The following is a 23,572-nucleotide window of genomic DNA, read 5'->3' as shown; positions in this document are numbered from 1 at the left end:
CCAGAGCCAACATCTACGGGAGCACAGCTCGCGCAGTGCACCCACCACGGGCGGTACGCTGCCTCTGCATTGGCGCTATCAGTGAAAGCTGAGTCGACACAACACAGATATGCGTGACACTGAAATACGTTAGTCTCACGCCCGATGTGTGATACTTGGCAGGACTGTTTGCAGCAAGCAGCAGATTGCTTCGGTCTTGGGTGTTCAGCTTTTACAAACAAGTTTGATATTGGGCAAACCCTACTCTTCCTGTGTCTCTGGCCACTGCTCTTCACTTTCAAAAAGGCTTAATGGAAGACATAAACACTCTGGGCCCAATTCACAGAATTAACTTAAGACAAAATGCTAAACTTACTACTTTTGGTATTCACAGAATGCACTTACTACTTTTGGTATTCACAGAATGCACTTACTACTTTTGGTATTCACAGAATGGATTTACGACTACTAACTTTATGCCCGGAGGCGGAGCTTCCGGGCTGGAGGCGGGCTTCCAGGCCGGAGGCGGAGCTTCTGGGCCGGAGGTGGAGATTTTGGCCATAGCTAAATCTCCGCCACTGGCCGGAATCCCCACCTCCGGGCCGGAAGCTCCGTCTCCGGCCCGGAAGCCACGCCTCCGGCCCGAAAGCCCCGCCTCCGGCCCGGAAGCTCCGCCTCCGGGCCGGAATTTCCGGCCCGAGTGCGGACGTAAAGTTAGTAGTCGTAAATCCATTCTGTGAATACCAAAAGTAGTAAGTGCATTCTGTGAATACCAAAACTAGTAAGTGCATTCTGTGAATACCAAAAGCAGTAAGTTTAGGATTTTGTCTTAAGTTAATTCTGTGAATCGGGCCCCAAGGGTATACACCTCCAGGACAGGTCCCCAACATGGTTTTCATTCACATATTCATGGCTGTTTATCAGCTGGTGGCCGGACATGGATCTCAATATCTGAATGTGCTCCCGAAGTATTATGCAGGACCCGTCCTGTGCTCAACTTCTCCTTCCTAGCCACCCAGGTACCTCTTTTTTACAGCACAAGGAGAGCTGAACGAGATTTGCTAGTTCTTTGACAGAGTTAAAAGTGGTTAAGAACCAAAGTATCGGACAGCTGGCAACCTACAGTGCGTCTCTGCAAGCAGGAGGAGAAGAATCACAATTGCAATTGCAATGCAGGACAGGTGGCTACCCTGGTATGGCATGTTTCGAACTGAGTTTAAATGGTAAAGCAGTTCTTGTGTTTCTTTTGGGAGTTTTAGCTGACCTGTGAAGTACTGGGAATTTTAAGCCCAGCGGTGCAGGGGAACACACCCTATGACTTCGGGTTCTTCCTGTTTCAGACCTACAGAAACACAGAGTCTTCTGGGTGAAGTCAAAGATCAGTTTATTGGCTGCAGACCAATCACAGGTATCCTAGAAGTACAACAGCGTGTATGTTCTCAGGAGACTGCTGAAAATCACAGAGACGGGCTTCTCCTTAAATACAAAATATCCTGCTTCAGGCATACATTCCTAGTTTTATGGCATGGTCATTTAGATGTATACATTTCAAATGAAAAGGCAGAGTCATGATGACCATCCCACATTCCAGTCAAACCAGCCCACAATTATTTACCCAGCAAGGCTCAGATCCCACATCAGATATCGATAGGCCCCAATAAACATGAGCATCTCCTGTTTGGAAAACAAGCCATAAAGCAGGAACAGTCAGGTGCGAAAGAGATTAGCTGGAGGCTCGTGTTTAATGTAAAGGTTTTATGGTGTGTCAAGCCCTGATGCTAATCACAGGTGGCCAGAGGACGGGGAACTCGTGAGACCGGACTGACCTGGGGCAGCGGAGCCAAGCTGCCCAGGTCACAGAAAAGTCAAAGGAAAGCACATGTGCTCTAAAAGGCCCGTATTTGCTTCATGATATGTAGCCTATGTGAGGGCAACCATAAGATGGCCACCGCTCTAAGATGGAACCCACGTAGTGATGTATAATAGCGTATACGCAGTGCATTCATAGCTAAAACGTTACACAAAGCACTTGTACATACCGCATTAGCCATTCGCGGTTCGCTAATACTGGGATAGACAGGGGTAGGGCCCTGCCTCCTACGCGGTCCCAAATTCTAAAGTACGACAGACCCTCCTTTAGCCCTTACATAGGCAATAACTATACTCATTTCAATCCGAGTCTAGGTCAATATTCACAAAGTCATGGAGATGTTGCTGTAGCATCATCCTATTACTTAGCTCGTCCCTCGATACAGGTTTCCTTACACATAATGTAGCACAGAGGCCACATATCGCAGGAGCACACTGTATGCACAGACAGAACAGGAAAAGGATGGCTAAGATCATTCCAATGACCATCAGAACTTTCCAACCCCAGGCAGATATCAGTTCCCAGAACCACCCCACCAGTGACCAATCTCCTTTATCCACGTGTATGGACTCAGATATTTTATGTAGTTTGGAGATGGCTTGATAAACTGTTGGAGCGTTGTCTGGTATGAAAATGCAACAACTAGATTGGATAACCTTACATACCCCACCGCGGTCTGCAAGTATGACGTCTAGAACCATGCGGTTCTGCAAGGTCATGAGGCGATCCGCTTGGAGCTCAGCTGTCAAATTACCAAGGGCAACAGCCGTAACATTAACAGTGGATTCAACCACACGAGTCACTTGTCTCAGGTTCCTACTATTAACCATAGGTCCCCAAAACGGCAGGAAACCCAAAAAGAAATCTCCCGCTTCCTGACCGGCAGTATCCACCTTACTAATCACACCTCTCACAACTCTGGTCTTGTGATAGTCAGAGGCGGCAGTAAATGTTGGCGGTAGCAGATTTGCAATATAACATGTGCCCGAGAAGTCAGGGGGCAACCATGTATATGCTCGGTCATTGCAGATAAAATATGTACCCTTGGCAGCCAAAAACGCAGGGGAAAACTGTGACGGAAAAGTGTACGTTTCAGTACAGTCACTTCTTCCCAGTTGAGCTCTAGGATTCTGACTATTACCTTGCAAACAGAACCGACCTATGTGGGGTACGACCCAGATTGGGGATGAGATTTTTCGCTGTCTTTCACCCAGACTAATACTATACCCCGTCGCGTTCCACCCTACATAAGCTCTCAACTCTTCTTTGGGAATAGATGAGTATGCGTCGATATCTCTGCTCATATCGGCAACTCCTTTCATTAAAGCTTTGTTATTGGTCCTAGGTCTGATGGAACGCGGTTGTCGCGGGGAGTAGGCATCTAATGCAAAGAGAAACATGGTCTGGAATGCCCATGACGATCCATTGTAACTAAACGGCAGCACTAGATAGGGAATACCCTTATTAATGGTATGTGGCATTAAACCACACACCCAGCAATTGGTTGTATTCATGACTAGTTGGTGCTGGTGCAGGAGCTGAATAAACGAGTTATTCACAAACTCTGATCGTCTAGCTTGTTCATGTTCAGGCAGAGGGTGAAAAGAGTGTGAGGAGATAGTAGGAGGAGGTATAGGCTGTACAGTGGGTGCAATGGGCTCTTGAGAGGAGAAGAATACAAATCCTACAGTAAACACTACCATACTACATAATACAAATAGGCATAAAAATACAAAACGTTTGCTCTTCATTATTTTACACATTCTTGCTTTAAAGTTCATTTCCTCAGCGGGTCTCTCCATCTTGAAAAACTCCATCCTCTAATCGTGCCGCTCGCGGCGGGTGAGTATCTTCTGCTAAGGAGTACGCCTGTCAGTCCAGGGAACGCCCTAGACCAACCAGAACCGTCGACCTAACGTCTTCGGCCTGTACCCCAAAGTCTTGGCACCGCGACCCTGCGGCTGAACCCGGATGGTGGTTCGAAAAACAAAAATCAAGAAAGTCCTTCAGATGGGAGAGCTCTGGTTATCAAAAACAAAAGGGTAAGGAAAAAGAATATTTATTTGTCCATAGGCCTTGGTCTTAGATTATAGTGGAGACGGCCGGGTACTGTCTGATCTTGAAACAAGAGTTCAGGCTTTGTAGTGTCCAATCGAATTGACGGTGGCACAGCTTCTTGCAAAATATCGTCACTCTGTTGTGCTGAAGTTGTGCCTTTTATGCGTGCATCACTGAACGGCACAAAACGAGGTACAGTGTCTGTTTCAGAGTCTGCGATACCCTCTTGGACCCACTGGTCATACGGCAGAGGCAAAGGGATCCTTTTCACGTGGGCGCCGTGGATCCAGTTCTTCTTCCCCTTTACTCGAACAGCTGATCTTGTAGACAGAAGTACGAGATGAGGGCCGATCCAACGAGGCTCATCGTTGCTTTTGCGCTGGAAATTTTTTACCAAAACCCACGTGCCAGGGTCAATAGGGTGTCCTGGAGCCTCAGAGGCCTGGGGGAGAGTATCATGCACCTGTTGGTGTAAAACACGTAATTTAGCCGTCAATTCATACAAGTAATCAAGCAGTACTGGATGTTCGATTTCACTGAATTTTGTCGGTCTTGGCACACCCCATACATTGGCCGGGCGGCCAAAAATGACCTCGTAGGGACTAAGTCCCACTCGTGAATGCACGGTCATTCTGGTGGATAGGAGTGCTAGAGGCAGAGCGTCAGGCCATTTAAGACCTGAGCTCGCCTGGATTTTGGTCAGTTTGAGTTTTAGAGCGCCATTGTAGCGCTCTACTAATCCAGCTGATTGGGGGTGATTTGCAGCGTGGAATTTCTGTTTTATCCCTACTCCCTCACACACATTCTTCATCACTTGACCCACAAACTCACTCCCATTATCACTCCACACCATTCTTGGCATTCCAAACCTAGGGAAAAATTCCTTCACAAGGGCTTTGGCTGTGGATAGAGCAGTGTTGTCTTTTAGGGGATAGGCCTCTATCCATTTTGAGAAAGCGCAAACAACCACCAATACATATTTCAGGTTGTTGCATCTTTCCATGTGGATAAAATCTAACTGCAAAACTTCAAATGGATATGATGGAGGTGCAAAATGACCAGCTGGAGTTGGGGTTCCCCTACCAGGGTTGTACTTCAAGCATACCATACAATTCTTGACCACATTCTCTGCACACTTAGGAATTCCAGCATTCTGCCATACTGGAGCCAACAACTTACAGATTCCTTTCGTACTGATATGTGCCATTCCATGTGCCATAGTAACCACTGGAAGCACATACGCATCAGGTAACAACCATCGCCTATGTTCTGACAAATCAATCCAACAACCATTCTCATCCAACTTACCCATACTTTCTCTCCACTTGCTCAACTCTTTCTCTGTGGCTTCGGCTTGAAGGGACTTTACACTCTCTATTGTGTTTTCACACATTCCAACATCACCAACCCATCTGGCAGGGCCTGCAACATACATTCGAGTCTTCACATCTTTTGCTGTTTCTTTCGCGACTTCATCAGCAAACGCATTACCATGACCAACATCATCAGTGATTTTCTTGTGCGCACTGCATTTCATAATCGCAACTTGTAACGGTAGGGTCAGCGACTCAAGGAGATCATTCACCAACTTGCCATTCTGGATCTTAGCTCCATGCGAAGTCAGGAACCCACGTTCTTTCCACAATCGCCCAAAACTATGAGCCACGCCAAAGGCGTACTGGCTATCCGTATATATGTTCACTTTCATTCCTTCAGACAACACGCATGCTCTCGTAAGGGCAATAAATTCTGCTGCTTGAGCCGAATTTTGTGGCACACGTGCAGTTTCCACAATCGTGTGCAAAGTCGTGATAGCATATGCAGCAGTCGTATCACCATTCGGAAGCTTGAAACACGAACCATCCACCCATACAGTACCATCACACTCAGTCAGGGGAGTATCTTTAAGATCCACTCTCCCTTTCGTCTCTTCTTCTGTTCTGAACAGACAATCATGTTGCTCAATCTCATCTAGGTCTGCTGGAATTGGTAATAGTGTAGCTGGATTCAACGTGTTGCATCTCTTTATGTGTATATGATTTGCTAACAGTGTCAGCTCATAACCAGATAATCGCGCACTAGTTAAGTGTTGTGTCTTGGTCCTGTTTAACAATGTGTCCACAGCATGTGGAACCATAACAATCAATGTATTATCCATCACTAGGCCAGCAGACTGTCGAATAGACATAGCTGCGGCGGCTGTGGCTCTCAGACAACTTGGCAATGCCCTCGCTACCGGGTCCAAGGTTGACGAAAAATATGCGCATGGACGCGGTCTATCGCCAAAAGGCTGTGTTAACACTGATAATGCGCAACCATCTTTTTCATGAACATACAATGTAAAAGGCTTGCTGTAGTCAGGGGTACCCAACACAGGAGCTGAACACAATGCATTGCGCAATTCCACAAAACTTTTCTGACACTCTTCAGACCATGGGATAGGATTCGGTGTGTCTTTACATGTTAATGCTAACAAAGGTTTTGCCAACAAGGAAAAATTGGGAATCCAATGCCTACAGTATGAAGTAATGCCCAAGAAAGCACGCACTTCTCTCTGTGTTCTTGGCACACTCAACTGTGCAATGGCTTGAATTCGTTCTGGGGTCAGTTTCCTTCCCTCCTTCGATAAGAGATGACCTAAGTAGGTCACTTCTTGTCGACAATATTGCAGCTTTGAGAGAGACACTTTGTGATGAAAGGCAGACAAATGACGCAACAATGACAAGGTAGCGTTTTTGCAAATCTTTTCAGTATCCGCGGCGATTAGTAAATCGTCAACATACTGAATAAGGATAGCGCCACTGGGTAAAACCAGTGCATCAAGCTGCGCTTTTAAAGCCTGACTGTATATTGATGGACTCTCACAGTAGCCCTGGGGAGCGCGTTTAAAGCGGAAGCTGCGACCTCCTAAACTAAAGCCAAAAATGTCTCTGCTCTCCTCTGCAATTAGGATGCTAAAGAAAGCATTCTTTAGATCGATCACTGAGAACCATGCAGCGGAGGCTGGAATCATGGTTAACAAGGCAGTTATATCAGGGACAACTGGAAACTGTGGCACAACAATCTTATTAACCTCTCTAAGATCAATCACAAATCTGTAAACAGGTGGCTGTGAAGGGTCCGTTCGTTTTAAGACAGGTAAAACAGGACTATTGCAAACGTTGCCTCTTGTCTCTTCAATTACATCCTTTTTAATCAAATCACTGACAATTGCTAACAATGCTTTCTGACCTTCATTGGAGATCTTGTACTGAGGAATACGTGGCAATCTGACATTGGCTTTTAAAGTGACCACATATGGCGGTATTTCCAAAAGACCAACATCATTGGGACCAGTAGCCCAAAGGACATCCGGAAGGGATGACCATTCAGGTGGCATTGCATTTTTAGACAAATACATCGGGGAAATCACTTTCTTGCCTAATGTAAGTTGTACTCCTGAGGGAGAACAATATAGCGTTGCATGCAATCTTTTTAGCAAATCTAATCCTAGCAAATTTTCACCACAACCTGTCGTTAGGATGAGGGGTGCTTTTAACTCACAAGGTCCAACAGAAAGTAACATAGGACTAGAAATCGGGTTCCTAACTGGGGCGCCAGAAAAACCTACTGAAACATTCATTTCGCCAGACAAAGGCGCGCCAGGGAGTTTTGAATGCATGATTGAACTCTTTGCAGCACCAGTATCCAGCAGAAAGGGCTCCGTTACATTTGCTGTAGTTACTTTAACATAAGGTCCGCTCTGATCCACTGGCACTGAAACAACTCCCTCTCTCTGTCTACGGCTGTCCTAGTAATCATTATCTTCTACATTGTCATCTTCTGCATAATAATCATTATTGTAATACTGAGCTGTATTGCCAGTTGCATTGGCTTGCTGATCAAAGCTATTTATTGTCTTTTGAGGCGGAAGAGGACGCGCGTTCTGGGGAACATTTCCATGCCCTCTGCCTCTAGGAGCTTGCTGACTACCTCTTGCGCCATACGCATTACTGTTACGCTGCATTAATTTAGGGCAACTATATTTAAAATGACCTTCCTCTTTGCAATATGAACATTGGTTGGGACCTACAGGGATTCGTGGTTGATAATACCCATTCATTTGCTGATTACTCTGAAACTGTTGGGGCTGCTGATAGATACCTAGTGTTTGCCTATAATTATTCTGTCCTCCACGTGGTGGATAGGCCTGCTGCAAGAGGACCTTTGTCTTCAGTTCTTTCGTTTTCTTATCTGTTCTATCCTTCTCATCTTTGTCTCTATTCTCATAATACTGTGCAGTAGCCAGTATTTGCACTGAAGAGGAAACAGCCCAAGAACTTTCGGAGTCTTTTAATTTTTTACACAACTCGGGAAGTAGATTCTGCACAAATTTATCAACAAATAACCGTTGGCCACCTTCAGTGCTCATGTCTTGACCACTGTGGTCAATAAACGTTTCTTCAAACCTGGTGAAGAAATCAGACACTGTCTCATCTTTCTTCTGCTTACATGCGGATAGTTTATCCCAATTTACGCGCATCGCAGGCATTATAGTTTTCATGTAGGTAATAATTCGACCAGGGAGTTCTGCTACTAAAGGGTCAGGTTTCGCGCCACCAACTTGGCCAGCATCTGCAGCAATGATATTAGCCCATGTGTTACCCAATTCTGCAGCGTGATCTACATTACGAATGGATCCCCATAAAGGCTGTGGAACAACATTCCCAAACAACATATCTGTGTCAGCCAAATTCATTACACATGATTCTGCAGTTTGTGATAACTCCTTATAATAACCGGTAGGGTTTTTACGGGGGTCAGGCAATGTCTGCTTTAAGCGCTAAGACCTCAGATCTCTTCCATGGGACATGCACCCAAACACGCTGAAAATGTGCTAAGACAGCTGGATTAGCATTTGGATCAGCAGGTCTCCAAACTGGAGGAACCTCACGCATTGGATATTGGCGTGCTTTTACCTTCTTCCCCACAGGGAAATCCTGCTCAAACAACGATTGCTGACAATCACCATTTCTGAAGGACAGTAAAGTCGCAACTGCTTTATCTACATTGAGGCCCACAATTGTACCTTTTTCAAAATCAAATCGCACTCGACACAATTCCTGTGGGTTTGGGTTTGCACCATTATCCTCCAATTCCTCACAGAGGAATTCACACATTTTGTCAAAGACATACCTCTGTGTTGGGGCATCCCATTGGTGAAAAACGGTAACAACTGATTCCACATTATAGAGTAAAGGGAAACCGATCCACCTACGCGCCAGATGATCTAACACCTCTTTCTCGTCGGGACCAGGCAGCTGACTGCGCAATTGCTTACGCTGTAAGGCAGGAGTCGCACTAGATGACCCAAAGAGAGGCGACATTAGACTAGTAACTACATTAGCTAGTCGTTGTCGTGCTGAAGGAGAGGTTGAGGCGAAAACGGGGGGATAGACAGAGGGAAGAAAAACAGATTCAGATACAGGTACCTGGGTAGTGTAAGAAGGAGCGCCAGGGGAAGCCGCTGGCGTGCTAGGCAAAGTCGCAGGAAGCGCGGGGGTAACAGGTAGCAAAACTGGCGGCCCTTGAGAGGGCTGCACTGCAGGGATAGGAGCCAGCTGAGGAGGAGCTGGCAGCTGTGGGAAGGCTTGCGGCATATTTACTGGAGGCTGCGCATTTACAAGCTGTGGAGGCGCTGTGGCTTTTTGCGCATATGGGGGTGGTGAACTTAACAAATGGGACATTAGGGAATCTTTCTCTTTCTCTTTTGTCTCATCTTGCACAAGGGGTGACAAAACAGGGTAACATTTATCAATCCCTAGTTTGCGCAGTCTATGTAACTGTTCCTTCATTTGTTCCTCCTCATTATCTTTAAATTGCACAGCTGCTTGCATCACTGACATACCTCTTTCTCTCTTATTCCTCTTTGCTAGCTTAATTTCCTTCTGTTTGGCTTCCTTTCGCCATAGGCGGAAAGAATCAAACATCGCCGGCCGGGCTTTCTTTTTAAACAATTTAACTTCCAAATTATCTAAGATATCTGTATCGAAACTACCATTTTGGGGCCATTTTAAAACACCGTCCTTTCTGGTGTATCGGATCCATACTTCATTATATGCAATGGGGCCCACGCCATGTTTTACATAAAGCTCATAAGTTGGAGTACCAATTGGAGGAACCGGACATGAATCCTCCAACTGGAAATCCCTTCCACAACTTAAACAAAATAATCTTCCAAATACACTAGCACCAGGCATCTTCGCTCACTAGTCTAGTTCCAAACTTCAAAGGATTATCGATTACGATAGTCTCGTGAATACACGAGTCCTCTGGCTTTGGGGTTTGCAAACTCCAAATCAAAATAATCCCGAAGGATACAAAATTCAAACTGGGAGACGCTCCACTTATACTTAACTGAATATCGATGATCAATGGCGTCACCAGAAGACTCTCTCGATTGTTTCGCTCTACCAAAATCGTCAAGGGTCCAAAACAGGGCGATTAATCAGGGAAGCAGTCCTTCGTAGCCGTCGGGACGCGGAGAACCTCGCAGAAAAGACTTTCGGACCACGTCGACATGCAGGGGTCGATGAAGTGGCGGCCTTCCTCCAGAATTTCCACATGAAGCTCCTCACGAACCTCTGGCTTGGACCGGTACCGCTGAAATCGCGCCGAGTTGGGCGCCAACTGAAGTACTGGGAATTTTAAGCCCAGCGGTGCAGGGGAACACACCCTATGACTTCGGGTTCTTCCTGTTTCAGACCTACAGAAACACAGAGTCTTCTGGGTGAAGTCAAAGATCAGTTTATTGGCTGAAGACCAATCACAGGTATCCTAGAAGTACAACAGCGTGTATGTTCTCAGGAGACTGCTGAAAATCACAGAGACGGGCTTCTCCTTAAATACAAAATATCCTGCTTCAGGCATACATTCCTAGTTTTATGGCATGGTCATTTAGATGTATACATTTCAGACGAAAAGGCAGAGTCATGATGACCATCCCACATTCCAGTCAAACCAGCCCACAATTATTTACCCAGCAAGGCTCAGATCCCACATCAGATATCGATAGGCCCCAATAAACATGAGCATCTCCTGTTTGGAAAACAAGCCATAAAGCAGGAACAGTCAGGTGCGAAAGAGATTAGCTGGAGGCTCGTGTTTAATGTAAAGGTTTTATGGTGTGTCAAGCCGTGATGCTAATCACAGGTGGCCAGAGGACGGGGAACTCGTGAGACCGGACTGACCTGGGGCAGCGGAGCCAAGCTGCCCAGGTCACAGAAAAGTCAAAGGAAAGCACATGTGCTCTAAAAGGCCCGTATTTGCTTCATGATATGTAGCCTATGTGAGGGCAACCATAAGATGGCCACCGCTCCAAGATGGAACCCACGTAGTGATGTATAATAGCGTATACACAGTGCATTCATAGCTAAAACGTTACGCAAAGCACTTGTACATACCGCATTAACCATTCGCGGTTCGCTAATACCGGGATAGACAGGGGTAGGGCCATGCCTCCTACGCGGTCCCAAATTCTAAAGTACGACACCTGTGTACTGCTTGAGCAAAGCAACCAAATCCCAAAAGTATGCATATTACCTGCAACAAGGCCACTGTAGTTTTTTTAGCTAGATTTCTGTCCTAGTATTGAATTTGTTTTATACAGGCAAGCGATACAGCCATTATTTGCACCATTTCTTATTGTTCTGATAAAACTGGAAAACATTGACAAAGCCATAAGGAATATTTCAATGGTTTAGTATTGGCAACTTTTTGTGTGTGTCGATGTGTGAATAGATGGATTAGCGAGTAAATCTACAAATGAGTAAAAGGATGGATGAACAGATATGTAAGTGCACAGATGGACAAATGATTCAGTGCATTAAGTGCAATTACTGTAAAACTGCCACCACAGCCCCCAGCTAAGTAATTTCTATCTCTGAAAACTTGCTGTTGGATACATTTAACTCGGGCATCAAACTGGCTGGTAATAGTGGGCACTTATTCCTTACATATCTAGGCCATGTGATGTACTTATCTGTTGATGCTTCTTCTTTATCACACCATCCTACGAGGAACCATGTATTCTACCTGGGCCTAGTTTTTTGTGTGTTGTGAAATGGTTAACTCTCTTCCTTTCCCAATACCTCCCTTCTCGGGCTTCACCTTTGTCCTTCTGCTCTTCATCATATACATGGAGCCTCTTTGGATTCTCTTGGATCTCTTCCTACAAATTTGCTGACAACAGGCAACTGTACCCTCATATCAGCTCATTGAGAAACACCACACATCTGGCTAAGTGCCACTTTGCCATCTGATCTTAGATGACATAGTAGCACATTATACCGAATCTAGACACAACTAAGTGTTTACTTATCTCTCATCCCTATGGCAGCTCTGCTCTGTTCACTTGGAAGTCTGAGGGATTTCCTCAAAGCTGGTCACTGGTGCAAGTAAATGTTTTTCTACTCAATGCATCAAGGATCTCACTAAGAATACCCAGCACAACGCCTCACTTCTTCATAGTATCGAGCTCTACACCCACAAGAAAGATGGCACGCAAGCCCTACAGGCACCTGCGATTGTTCATATAGTCTGTGGCAATGTGCTTCTGATTGACTCCCTCCCCCCCCTTTTAAGGCCACCCACCACACAGAAACATTTAGTTTAAGATAATTACCTTCTTTCTGTTTGTGTGTTTAACTTGTCAAGGGTGGAGTGAGCGAGCAGTCAAAATGTATTTCAGTAGGGGGTAGAGGATTAGGAGGAACTCTGCAAGGTGTATGTATTTACCCACAATTAAATCACTGTCCGTTCAGATCTCTAGCTTTTATGAATAGTAGATCTTTTATTTACAAATAGTACACTAGAGCAGCTAAATCATAACCTACCAGCCAGGGTTTGAAGTCTTTGTGCCCAGAGTGTGATTGTTTTGAAGGCCCATGTTGACCACAGTACAATAGACAAGACTTGCCCAGCATGCAACACGCAAGGGAGCAGTCTTCATGAGGGGAATCCTTTTTTGGGAGAGGTGTTTCTTATTCAAACCCTAGACCACGGAGCTGACGTGAGGCATAAATGCAGCATTTGCTGAAACGAATATTTAAAATCCTAACTGTATTTGTTTCTGAAGGTAATTGTAATTTTTTGATTTTCTCTAAGGTAGACTGAGTGCACATTTCATTTTGCCCTTCAAAGTACTTTTACAGAAGTGCTTGTGAATTATGAAGTACTTTAGAGTAAAAGCCTGAGTTGCATAAATGTGCTTTTCTCACTGGCATGAAATACATTCACTCTTTTAACATTAACTCAAAAGTGTTTGCTCCCAGGTACAAGGAAAGGGTGACGACTAAGTATCTCAAGGATCCCCACACCAGAAGGAATTTATCTGGCTCCCTAAATGGCAGTCGCTGGCGGTTCTTGGACCCAGCAGTTGACGATTTCAGAGATGGCTACCCACCTCAATCCAGTGGCTTATCTCCTCTGCAAATGAAGGGCACTTCACCCATCATTCACAACCTACATGAGCACTCTGGTGCCAAAGAGCAGAAAAAGCCCAAGAGAAGGTTTACAAAAGATCAAGCAGTTTTTTCAAAGCTACTCCCTTTACAGCAAGCCAGAAGGGAGTACATCGACGGGATAGAGTATGGCCTGACAAAGCACCCCCTTGCTCTCTACCCCCATTTGGAAGATGGTATTCCTCCAGAGGTAAAATCTTTGTTCTCACATGTACTATTTATTTGTTTTGCATCATGGAGCTATTAGTGGGAAATCATGGTGACTGTTCTGTTGCCAACAGATCTTAGAAAACGTGAACATTTTGTTTATAGCTACTATCATTTTGTGGTGGAAAATGTTACTTCTGTGTCATAAACATTATTGAGAGTGGAACAGCAGTTCCTTTCAGACTCCAGAATTCACTGACCGCCTAAACTGGCTGACAGCATGTGCAGTCAGTATTTCAATATTTATTTATTGTATACCTTGTTAAAAACCTTTACAAAAAGACATTAAAATAACATTAAGATGAATAGCATTTATGCTGCAAAAAAGTTTAAAGTTACCAAAAACGATTAAAAAAGACTTAGAAAACAATGCAACTCCTAAAGCAACGTTCGGGTACTTGAGGCGGTGTCAATAATTAAAAGTATATTGAATATTTTTTATAATTGGCTTGTTTGAAAAGGGGTCTTAACTATTTTCTGTCTTTCTCCAGGGTATATGGATATATCACACAGTAAGATCTGAGAGGAGTGGTGGCTTTATCTCAGATCTGGAAGGTAGAGAGGCCCTTTCACTGCCTGAAAGGAAGAAAAGGGGGGAATATGTCGTCCCTATCTGATTGTACATATAACTTACAAGTATCCCGCCTACGATTCCAGGTGTAGCGTGCTGGGGAATGCTAATCCTCACAATGACACCGCCTTTCTGAATGCGGGAAAGGAAAGACTTCCTTTTTTTTAAAAATATAACCCTCACACACTCTAGTAGTGTCATGCTTCATCATTGGGTTCATCCTGGCTACTAAAGGTCAGGGTGGGCTCAACCGTCTTCCAGGGAGCTCTTAAAAGAATAAGTCCAGTGGGCGTAACTAAAGATGAAAATTCCCTCAAATGCTCCAATGTATCCCTTTCTTGGCGGAGTGGTCGGGGATGGTAAAACTATAAATTGCAGGGGTATTTAGGATGTAATGGTCCTATGACCTTTTCCCAACATGTTTCAGCCCTACTGTAAGGGCCTAAGTAGGTCTGAGGCTTTTGTCAGGGTGATGCAACTCACCTCCCCAGTTTGTTTAGAACATTACGCTATTTTGTATATGTGATGCATGCAAGCTAGTGCATGCTTGGACAGTGAATATACTTGCCCTTTTCTTCTTTCGGAATCCAAAACACATTAATTTTTTGTTAGGCACGGGGAGATTAAGTGATTTGCCCAGAATCACAGGATGTTCAGCATCATTACCGAGACTCGAACCCAGTTCCCCAGGTCTGAGGTCGAGCGCCCTAGCCGTTAGGCCACCTCCCGGGGAGAGGAGTTGGCCTAACGGCTAGGGCGCTCGACCTCAGACCTGGGGAACTGGGTTTGAGTCTCGGTAATGATGCTGAACATCCTGTGATTCTGGGCAAATCACTTAATCTCCCCGTGCCTAACAAAAAATGAATGTGTGTCCTCATGTAACGTAATTGGTGCTATGTAAAGTGCTCTGATACCTGATTGGATTAGAGCATGGGTACTCACAAACTTTCTCTCGGGGGCCAAATTTACAGTGTGGTTTATGGCCGAGGGCCGCACTGGTGGGGGCGGGGTCAGTGGGGGAGGGGGCGGGGCTAGAGCCACAAAAAAACTGTGACCACAAGGTTGAACACAGGTCCCTACAGCGGACGCCTACGTCCACTGAGCCTCCAGACCCGATATATTTATAGATATATATATATATATATATATATATATATACATATACACTCTCTCTCTCTCTTTCCCTCCCTCTCTCTCTCTTTCCCTCCCTCTCTCTCCCTTTCCCTCCCTCGGTCACCCTCTCTCTCTCTCTCCCTCCCCCTCCCATTCCCTCCCTTTGTCACCCTCTCTCTCTCTCTCCCTCCTCCTCCCTTTCCCTCCCTCTGTCACCCTCTCTCTCTCCCTCCCCCTCCCTTTCCCTCCCTCTGTCAGCCTCTCTCCCTCCCCCTCCCCCTCCCTTTCCCTCCCTGTAACCCTCTCTCTCTCTCTCTCCCTCCCCCTCCCTTGCCCTCCCTCTGTCACCCTCTCTCTCTCTCTCCCCCTCCCTTTCCTTCCCTCTGTCACCCTCTCTCCCTCCCCCTCCCTGTCACCCTCTCTCTCTCCCTCCCCCTCCCTTTCCCTCCCTCTCTCTCCCTCCCCCTCCCTTTCCCTCCCTCTGTCACCCTCTCTCCCTCCCCCTCCCTTTCCCTCCCTGTCACCCTCTCTCTCTCTCTCTCTCACTCCCTCCCTTTCCCTCCCTCTGTCACCCTCTCTCCCTCTGTCTCCCTCCCTCTGTCTCCCTCCCTTTGGCTCCCTCCCTCTGTCTCCCTCTCCCTCCGTCTCAACCCCTTTTGGCTCCCTCCCTCTGTCTCCCTCTGTCTCCCTGTTCCTCCCTCCTTTTCCCTCCCTCTCTCCCTCTCCCTCCGTCTCCCTCCCTCTACCTCCCTCCTTTTCCCTCCCTCCCTCTCTCTCTTTCTCCCTCCCTCTACCTCCCTCCTTTTCCCTCCCTCCCTCTCCCTCCCTCTACCTCCCTTTGTCATCCTCTGTCATCTCACCCTGCGTGTGTGCCAACCGGCTGACGCAGCTTCCAGGGCACACCAACAGCCGCACCCGAGCACTTCACAGGTCTTTAAAAGACCATTTGCATGTCAATTGTTGTTTTTCACCTCTTCTGAGGCCCCGCAGCTCCACTCTGACTATCCCTGGAACCGCCCGGCCCCCACAGAGTTGCGCTAGAGCAACCGACAGTGTTTAGGAACACTCATTATTTAAATTTTTTTTAACCACGGGTACGATGTCTGCAAGGTCCGCGGGCCGCCAAGGGAGGCTTGCCGGGCCTCAGGCGGCCCGCGGGCCGTACTATGAGTACCCGTGGATTAGAGTCAAGTTCGCGCTATATAACGCTCTGCAAAAAAAAAAAAACACTTTTGCTTGGTTCCTTGTTTCTCGGGAGCAGGAGGCAAAGGGTGTCTCTGTTGTCAAGGGTCTCCCGGGAGACGTGGAACCGAATATGTGACAAGGCAAGGTAGGACATTAATATAATAAATTAAATTAAAATATTTTATTTGTAGTTTAAAGAAAAAAACAAATTCCCACCTAAAGTAAAACTTTTTTTATTATGCATTAATGATTATTAAACGTGATGTATAGAATTTATTAAAATAATGATGTTTTAATAACATGTATTGTTACATTAATTTTTAAATGAAACATTTTATTAAAAAAATCATATTTAAATTTAAAAATCTGTAATATTTTATAAATAATTTGTAACATATTTATTTATAGTTATGACTATTTTAAATAATTGAATTTAATATTATATCCTGGGGACAGGGGTATTTTAAATAAATAACTCCATTATTATTTTTAATGGGAGGGGGTTGCAATACCAGTGGTTGGCCATATGTAGTGCTGGACTTGCTTCTGTCTTTTTAGTAGGATCTTACACTGCTAAATTTGGCTCAACCCCCTTTTTCAGGGAATCGAGAAGTGGAAGTCTACACCTTTGAGTAACTTCACACTCTTATTTTGTAAATATCCAAAGTAGTAAAGTTACTCACAAGCGTGATTTACCTTTGTGAATAGTCCAGCTGGTGTATAATTTATTCCAGTCGCCACTGCTGGCCAAACCAAATAGATAAGGGAATGTTTTCATATTTACATGCAGAAAAGGAATTGTGTTTCAAAGAATTTGAAATAGGAACCTAATACAGCAAGCTTTTAAAGACTATTGAAATATCCAATATAACATGTACCTCTGATACTTTTGCAGCTCTTTGAAGATGTTATTGGCATCCTTGATCCAGATATGCGCTTGACTGGGGAATCTGAATCCTGTATAACTCCAGTTGAGGAGCAGGTAGACGAATGCAATACACCTGAAAAAGAACAGCAAGACCAACGGAGCATGACGACCAGAGATTTGAGCACCAGACAGTCTCCAATGTAAGAAATGAACACATGCCAATTCGTGCACTTACTAGTCTTTGGTCTGTGTCGACACCCAGTATTTGCCCGGCATGTGGGGTAAGCGATGAAACCGAACTGCATATTATATTATATTTTTTGTCCGGGCTATACTGAGGCGCGCAGGAAATGGATCATTCCCGCTTGTAGGAATATGGGTTTCATCAGGTGCCACGAAGCCTTTAGAATTCTCAAGAGTGAAATGGCTGTTCACATTGTGTTTGCTGTGGCCAAATGTCTGGGGGCTTTATGGCACAAGCGGAAACGGTATTTAAAAATGTTATCATGATTCATCTTGCACTGTGCTAAATGGCATATGATTTCATGTAATCAGCAGATATCTAGCTGTGTGGCTGAACCAATGTTATATTCCCTTTTATCCCCTTTTATTACTAATTTTAATACCAAATGTATGGTTTTTAAATGCTTTTATACTCATCTTATGTACTTTTATGGAGATTTCTCCGAAATAAAGTTTTCTTGAATGAATGAATGAAACACATGAACGTGAGAAACTATTGTTTTGTATTTCTGAAAGAGTCTTTGCTTTGATGTAACAAGCTGATTTAGAAGCATTGATCTGAATCAGTGCCCACCACTGGACTTTTAATAGAATTCTGACTGAGTCTAAGTGTCAGTCTTTGTACCCTAGGTAATTACAATAGCAACAACAAATGCTGTTTATTAGAAATTTAGATAAAAATCCAAAGGTTTTTTATAAAATTAAGATCAGCAGGATGTGGGCACCACAGAAGGCGATAAATACAAGATCCCAAGGTACTACTTGGGAGCTAAGAAATAGTTTGCAATACACACCTCTTTTGTGATCGGTCTGTACTTATGTTCTGGAGTACATCTTCACCAAGGATCATGCTACTCTTATCCACCGTAAAGCTAATAGCCTCCTTTACTGTCCTGATTCCTTTATCAATAAGGAAAGGGCAGAGCCACCAGAGCCAGATCTCCTTTGCCCCCTACACGTTCGTCCGCAGATCAAAAAGTTGCTGGGGATTCTAAGGCTTCTCTTTCACAGAGAAAAATACCCTTTTATCTTGGATAGTTCAACCACCTGCCCACTACTGCACTGAGTAGCAACTGGCCCTGTGTAAACTTTATGTACAACTTCAGCTGTGCCAATGTAGTCTAGGTTGTCCTCAAATGTTACATCAGACTATCCCTTCATGTATAGCTTAACCATGTGGCTTGCTCTTACCTTTCGGAGATCTTCTCCAGAATGCTGTGATACCAACTTTCTAGACCAAAATTTAATAATTTCAGCTTTTGGTGGCATCAACCAGTCACAGGTATCCCACTTTTCCAAGTTCCTGAGTTCATTGATCACCTTTCCATAGAGGGAGGCTGCAAGACTTGCCCAAAGTCTCTACCAGATCATAGAATTATGTCATCCCCAGCTCCCTTGTAGAGGCAGACATTGGGATCCTTCTCTGCCTGTTTCCAAGGGGCTCTTTGGGAAGTGATCTGCATCTCTGCACTGATTATGTTCCTGTCCCTTCTCTACAGCTCAACCTTGTATAAAGCAGCTGGTATTGTTATTGTTTGATAAACTCAAAGAGCCGTCCACACCACTAGGTGTCCTTCTCTCTAATTCAAGCACATCACATCACCTGCTAAGTGAAAAAGGTGGCCTTGCATTACTCTATTCTCTTCAACTTGGGTTTGCAGAGAAATGTAAAATTGAAATGTGAAGTTAAAATTAATGAATCTTTATCTTTTTCGGGCTTTTCAAACAAATGGGCTTTCATATGTCCACATCCATTGATGTTAGTACTTTAATTTGCAAGTTACTAGTGCTGTAATAGATCTCCAGTGCATCTAATAGTTCTTGCATCATTCTGTCGGTCCTGGACCGTGTTCACCATGTGATATGTCAATAGGGGCAGTAGCAAATATTTGTTATCCAATACTGGGATGTCCTTTGCCGGCCATTTGCAGCAAGGAGTCCGCTAATAGGCATATTTGAATATTAGACATCTTTGCCTCACATCTATTTGGACTAGTAAAACTTCCTCCAGTTAGCTGCCGCTAGCAGATCTCACCCTTGCATTATTCAACAAATACAGCGCTCTGAATTGGTACTGATAGGGCAGGATCTAACCTAGGTGCTAAAAGCGTCAGTCACAATAAGACATGGTCAGTGGGATGAAAGTCGGATTGGAGATCAGTATGGGCCAAAATAGAGAGATATTCTTGTACTGCCTACACATGCTAATTGTCATTAGCAACAGGCACAACTGTTCCAATGTCCCATTCCCTTTTCCAAGTCCACCCCATATTCACATCATCAAACGAGTCCCCCCTCAGCCCACTCCATGGTATGTAATCACAGTATGTGCAATACAGATGTCTGGCCTGCAGTTTTTCTCATCGTGTTGCTTGTAGTATGTAAGGTAATGTAATAATCCAATTTGAGGTGTCTTTGATGCATGCTTACACAGATGTAGAAACCGTGTGGCAGGATGTCTCAAGGGAAAACAAACCTGGTATGAGCCCCTGGTTAGAGGGCTAATGCATTAACAGTTATTTTCTTACAAAGGAAGTAAAGAAGCCCCTCTGCCACAATCTGATCAGACTCCAAACCAAACCCTACTTTTGCTACACAACAGGATGGCTCTCCCTATCAAAAATGTTTGGGGCCATCCAATTAATGATTAACATAGGGCATAGCAAAATTCTCAGATAGGAAAACCCCTCCACTCAAGTGTGTGCTGTTGAAACTCAGTCAAACAATTCACACTCTATCACCAATATACAAATTACACAGCTATAAAATGGTCAATCTCTCTTAATATGGGAGCTTTCCAAATATGATTTAAAATATGTGTTGCCTGATAGAGGCTGCTGAGTTTTTTCATGGAAGCCAGATAGACCCCAATCTGTCAACGGTTATTTTGCATACTTGTATGCAGCATTTCTGTTGCCTAGATAATGCATAATACCCTACATCTGTCATCATTGTTACATTATGTTAAGAACCAGAACATTGGCGTGCCCTTAAAACCGCACCTCCGATTACATTATGTATGCAGTTCTTGTAAAGATGAAACATGTAAACATGGAGCAACACCAACTGTTTGAACAGTAGATATATGTTGTCAAGTGTGAGTTTGTCTATGATAATTAAATTCTTTATTTTCAAATTTGATTGCCTTGTTGGTGTATGGCAGGTGACCAATAATTTAACTGAATACAAATTACTGAGTACTCCTACCAGCTTGCCTCTGGTCCTTATATCGAAGCGGTCCACTCTTGCTGTGTTTCAGCCCTCTTTCACCTCCATATGTATCTTCTACTCAGCCATTTACTTTAATAGATGCTATTCTTCTGCAACTGCTTGGCCATAATGGGGCACATCTTTTTGTTGATGTGGAAGCATGTCTTCAGCCCTTGAGTTCCGTCTCCAAGGGTTAATTAGCGATATGAAGGGAAAAGTTATTGCACTAGTGAACTGGAGGTAATTATCCAGCATCCGTCTCAGAATACTGATTAAGATATTCTGAAGAGAGGCTAAAGATCTGTTATCAAGGGAAAATAAGATGTATACCTAAGTACCCTCATCATACTTTTATACCAGAACCAAGGGGTGATCAATAATAAAACAATTGGGAGAAAGAAGAGAGTTCTGGGGACTCCACAGTCTGACTCTTAACAACCACAAATCCTCACTGTCTCCATTGGTGGTACTAGTGTTGAATGCCAAGGACATTTTCTGGTCGCCAGGTTAGGTATCCCTGCCCTTTGGACCCATCTGAATAGCATTGTAGGTCTGCTAACTTGTGAAATCGTGTTAGGGATCTCACTACCCCCAAGATCTCATTTACAGTATGTGGGTCAGTACAAAGATTGCCACAGAACCTATCAGGAATTTTGCAGGCCTATTTCTACTCATCTGTTTCCTTAGATACTGTGACGAAAAGCATTATAACAACTGTACAGTAAATAGGAAATACTTAAGGCCTTATTAGGAGTACGGCAATCCATTGGACCGCTGTATTCGTAGTAGCAGTCCGACCACTGCTACACCGAGGGCCTGCCCGTAGTATTAGGAGTGTGGCGGTCGGACGACCACAGGACCGCTGCGCCGCCGGGGATCCAGAATCCTGCATTGGTCACTCAGTGTACAGGGGGCAGCAATGTGCTGGTGGTGCTGCTGCAGCACCGCCGTGCCTAGTCTAAGTTGCCTGTCCACCACCCCTTTCATGGCAGTGTGCCTGGCATGAAAAGGGTGGTCAGAGAGGCAACTAAGGGGGCCCTAACAGAGCCACCTGCCACTCGTGGGGCTGGGGGTACATGAGGGGGGGCATGTTGGGCCCCCTGGAATTGCACCCCAGTTCCTGCATGGAGTGGCATGCAGGAACGTGCTGCAGGCGCTGTCACGGTGGCGCCTGCTGTTAAGGTTCACCCATGAGCCATATACAGACCCTGCTGTGAGACCACTGCAGGCCTGCCCGCCATGAATTACAGTTGTAATCCGGCAGGCGGGTGCACGATGGGCTTGGCAGTCCTCCGGTCAGCGTGGCGGTGGTAGGCCGACAGGAGGACTGCCGAACTCGTAATAAGGCCCTTAATCATCCTCAAAATGTTGTCAGAATGTAGTACATGAATACCACTACTATTTAGTTAGAAATCTGGATTATATGCAATTCTAGAGCACAAAGAATGACAAATAATGATGGCAACTATTACTGAAACATTAGCACATGGACCTATAAGTAGTAAAATAGTGGTAGTCAGGAGATGGTAAGGCTGGGAGTCTTCAGTTTCTGAAACCCAAAAAACAGAAGCATCCCCATGAGTGTACATGCAGGATTGAGTGCATTTGAGGCTTAAAAGTCATCACATGCTAGAGACTTTTGGATAACTCAGGGCAGAGATGGAAACTCGCAACATTTTCCAGGGGGTCATTTCCATCCCAATAAAGGAGGTTCTCAATTGGGTGCCTATAGACAGAGATTGATCTGTGACTGTATTCAGAAGAAACACTACCCACTATTATTAGACTTATCAAGCTATTACAGCATATAGGAAATATCCCTCACAGTAATCCTTTTCACCATTCCAGTGCTTCCTGATTTTGTTTTTTAGAGGATCTAAAGACCCTCTACCATTTATAAGACCATCTCTGGGGTGGGAACTAAAAATAGGCCTTTCAATATTGATGGGCCTTCCCTTTTAACTTAGGCACAAGTTTGATGATAAACAAACGTCTTGAAAGGAATTATTCATAATCTCCATTATATCAGCTTAAAGGATAAGCTAAATAAAGGCCTGTTGTCTATGAGCTTTATAGTACTCCATAGTAATTTATCCCTGAGATTTTACTAGTCCTAATCTCTGAAGGAGAATCGAAATTTGCCTAGCATAGTAATGGTAAATTTAAATTCTATTAAGGACACGGAGGCGAGGATTATGCTTATTTCCTTCTTCGCTTTAATAACATATTTTCACCACAGCAGCCAAAAAATAGAAAACAATCAACATTTCTATCCTCAAAACAAGGAAAACGCTCTTGAGAGAATAATCACGAGCACAACCAAAGTTCGTAAGACTACAGCTCCCATGAATCACAGTCCCATCCAAACGTAGTCCTTCCTCAGTGTTAGCCTCCAGTAGAAGGTCTGCCACATCCGTTGTCCCTCCTCTTTCTTCGCGCGAACGCCTCCACGTTATTGGTCTTGTTTGGAACCATCATTCCCTGAAAGCAAAGCACAAGACGTAAAGACCCTGAAACTGCATAATTCATCACCACAGCATTGTGAATCAAAGATTAGACATGCCAACATCATGTAGTGTAACAAAAACATCTTACTTACTGCCATACAGGAGGGTTCACACAGATTGTGCCAAGGGAGGGATAATCCTCGCCTCCGTGTCCTTAATAGAATTGAAACTTACGGTTACTATGCTAGGCAAATTTCGATTCTATGGCAGGACCGGAGGCTCCGATTATGCTAGTTCAAAGCTTACTTACCACCAAATGTG

At 44.6% G+C, this 23,572-nt stretch overlaps 1 protein-coding gene across 1 annotated transcript in view; it reads left to right on the top strand.

The window, feature by feature from the left end:
• LOC146866168 (protein FAM47E-like) overlaps window positions 1-23,572 on the top strand; it is a 194,884-nt gene that overhangs the window by 3,779 nt on the left and 167,533 nt on the right. Inside the window, exons 2-3 of the mRNA XM_085634284.1 lie at window positions 13,219-13,597; window positions 17,379-17,551. Coding sequence (XP_085490410.1) covers window positions 13,219-13,597; window positions 17,379-17,551 — 552 coding nt within the window. The remainder of the gene's footprint in view (window positions 1-13,218; window positions 13,598-17,378; window positions 17,552-23,572) is intronic.

Source organism: Triturus cristatus, chromosome 2_1 (genome assembly GCF_964204655.1).
Source record: "Triturus cristatus chromosome 2_1, aTriCri1.1, whole genome shotgun sequence".
NCBI classification, from domain to species: domain Eukaryota; kingdom Metazoa; phylum Chordata; class Amphibia; order Caudata; family Salamandridae; genus Triturus; species Triturus cristatus.
The sequence above is the reverse complement of the archived record's forward strand: the minus strand, read 5'-3'. Positions and strand labels throughout refer to the sequence as shown.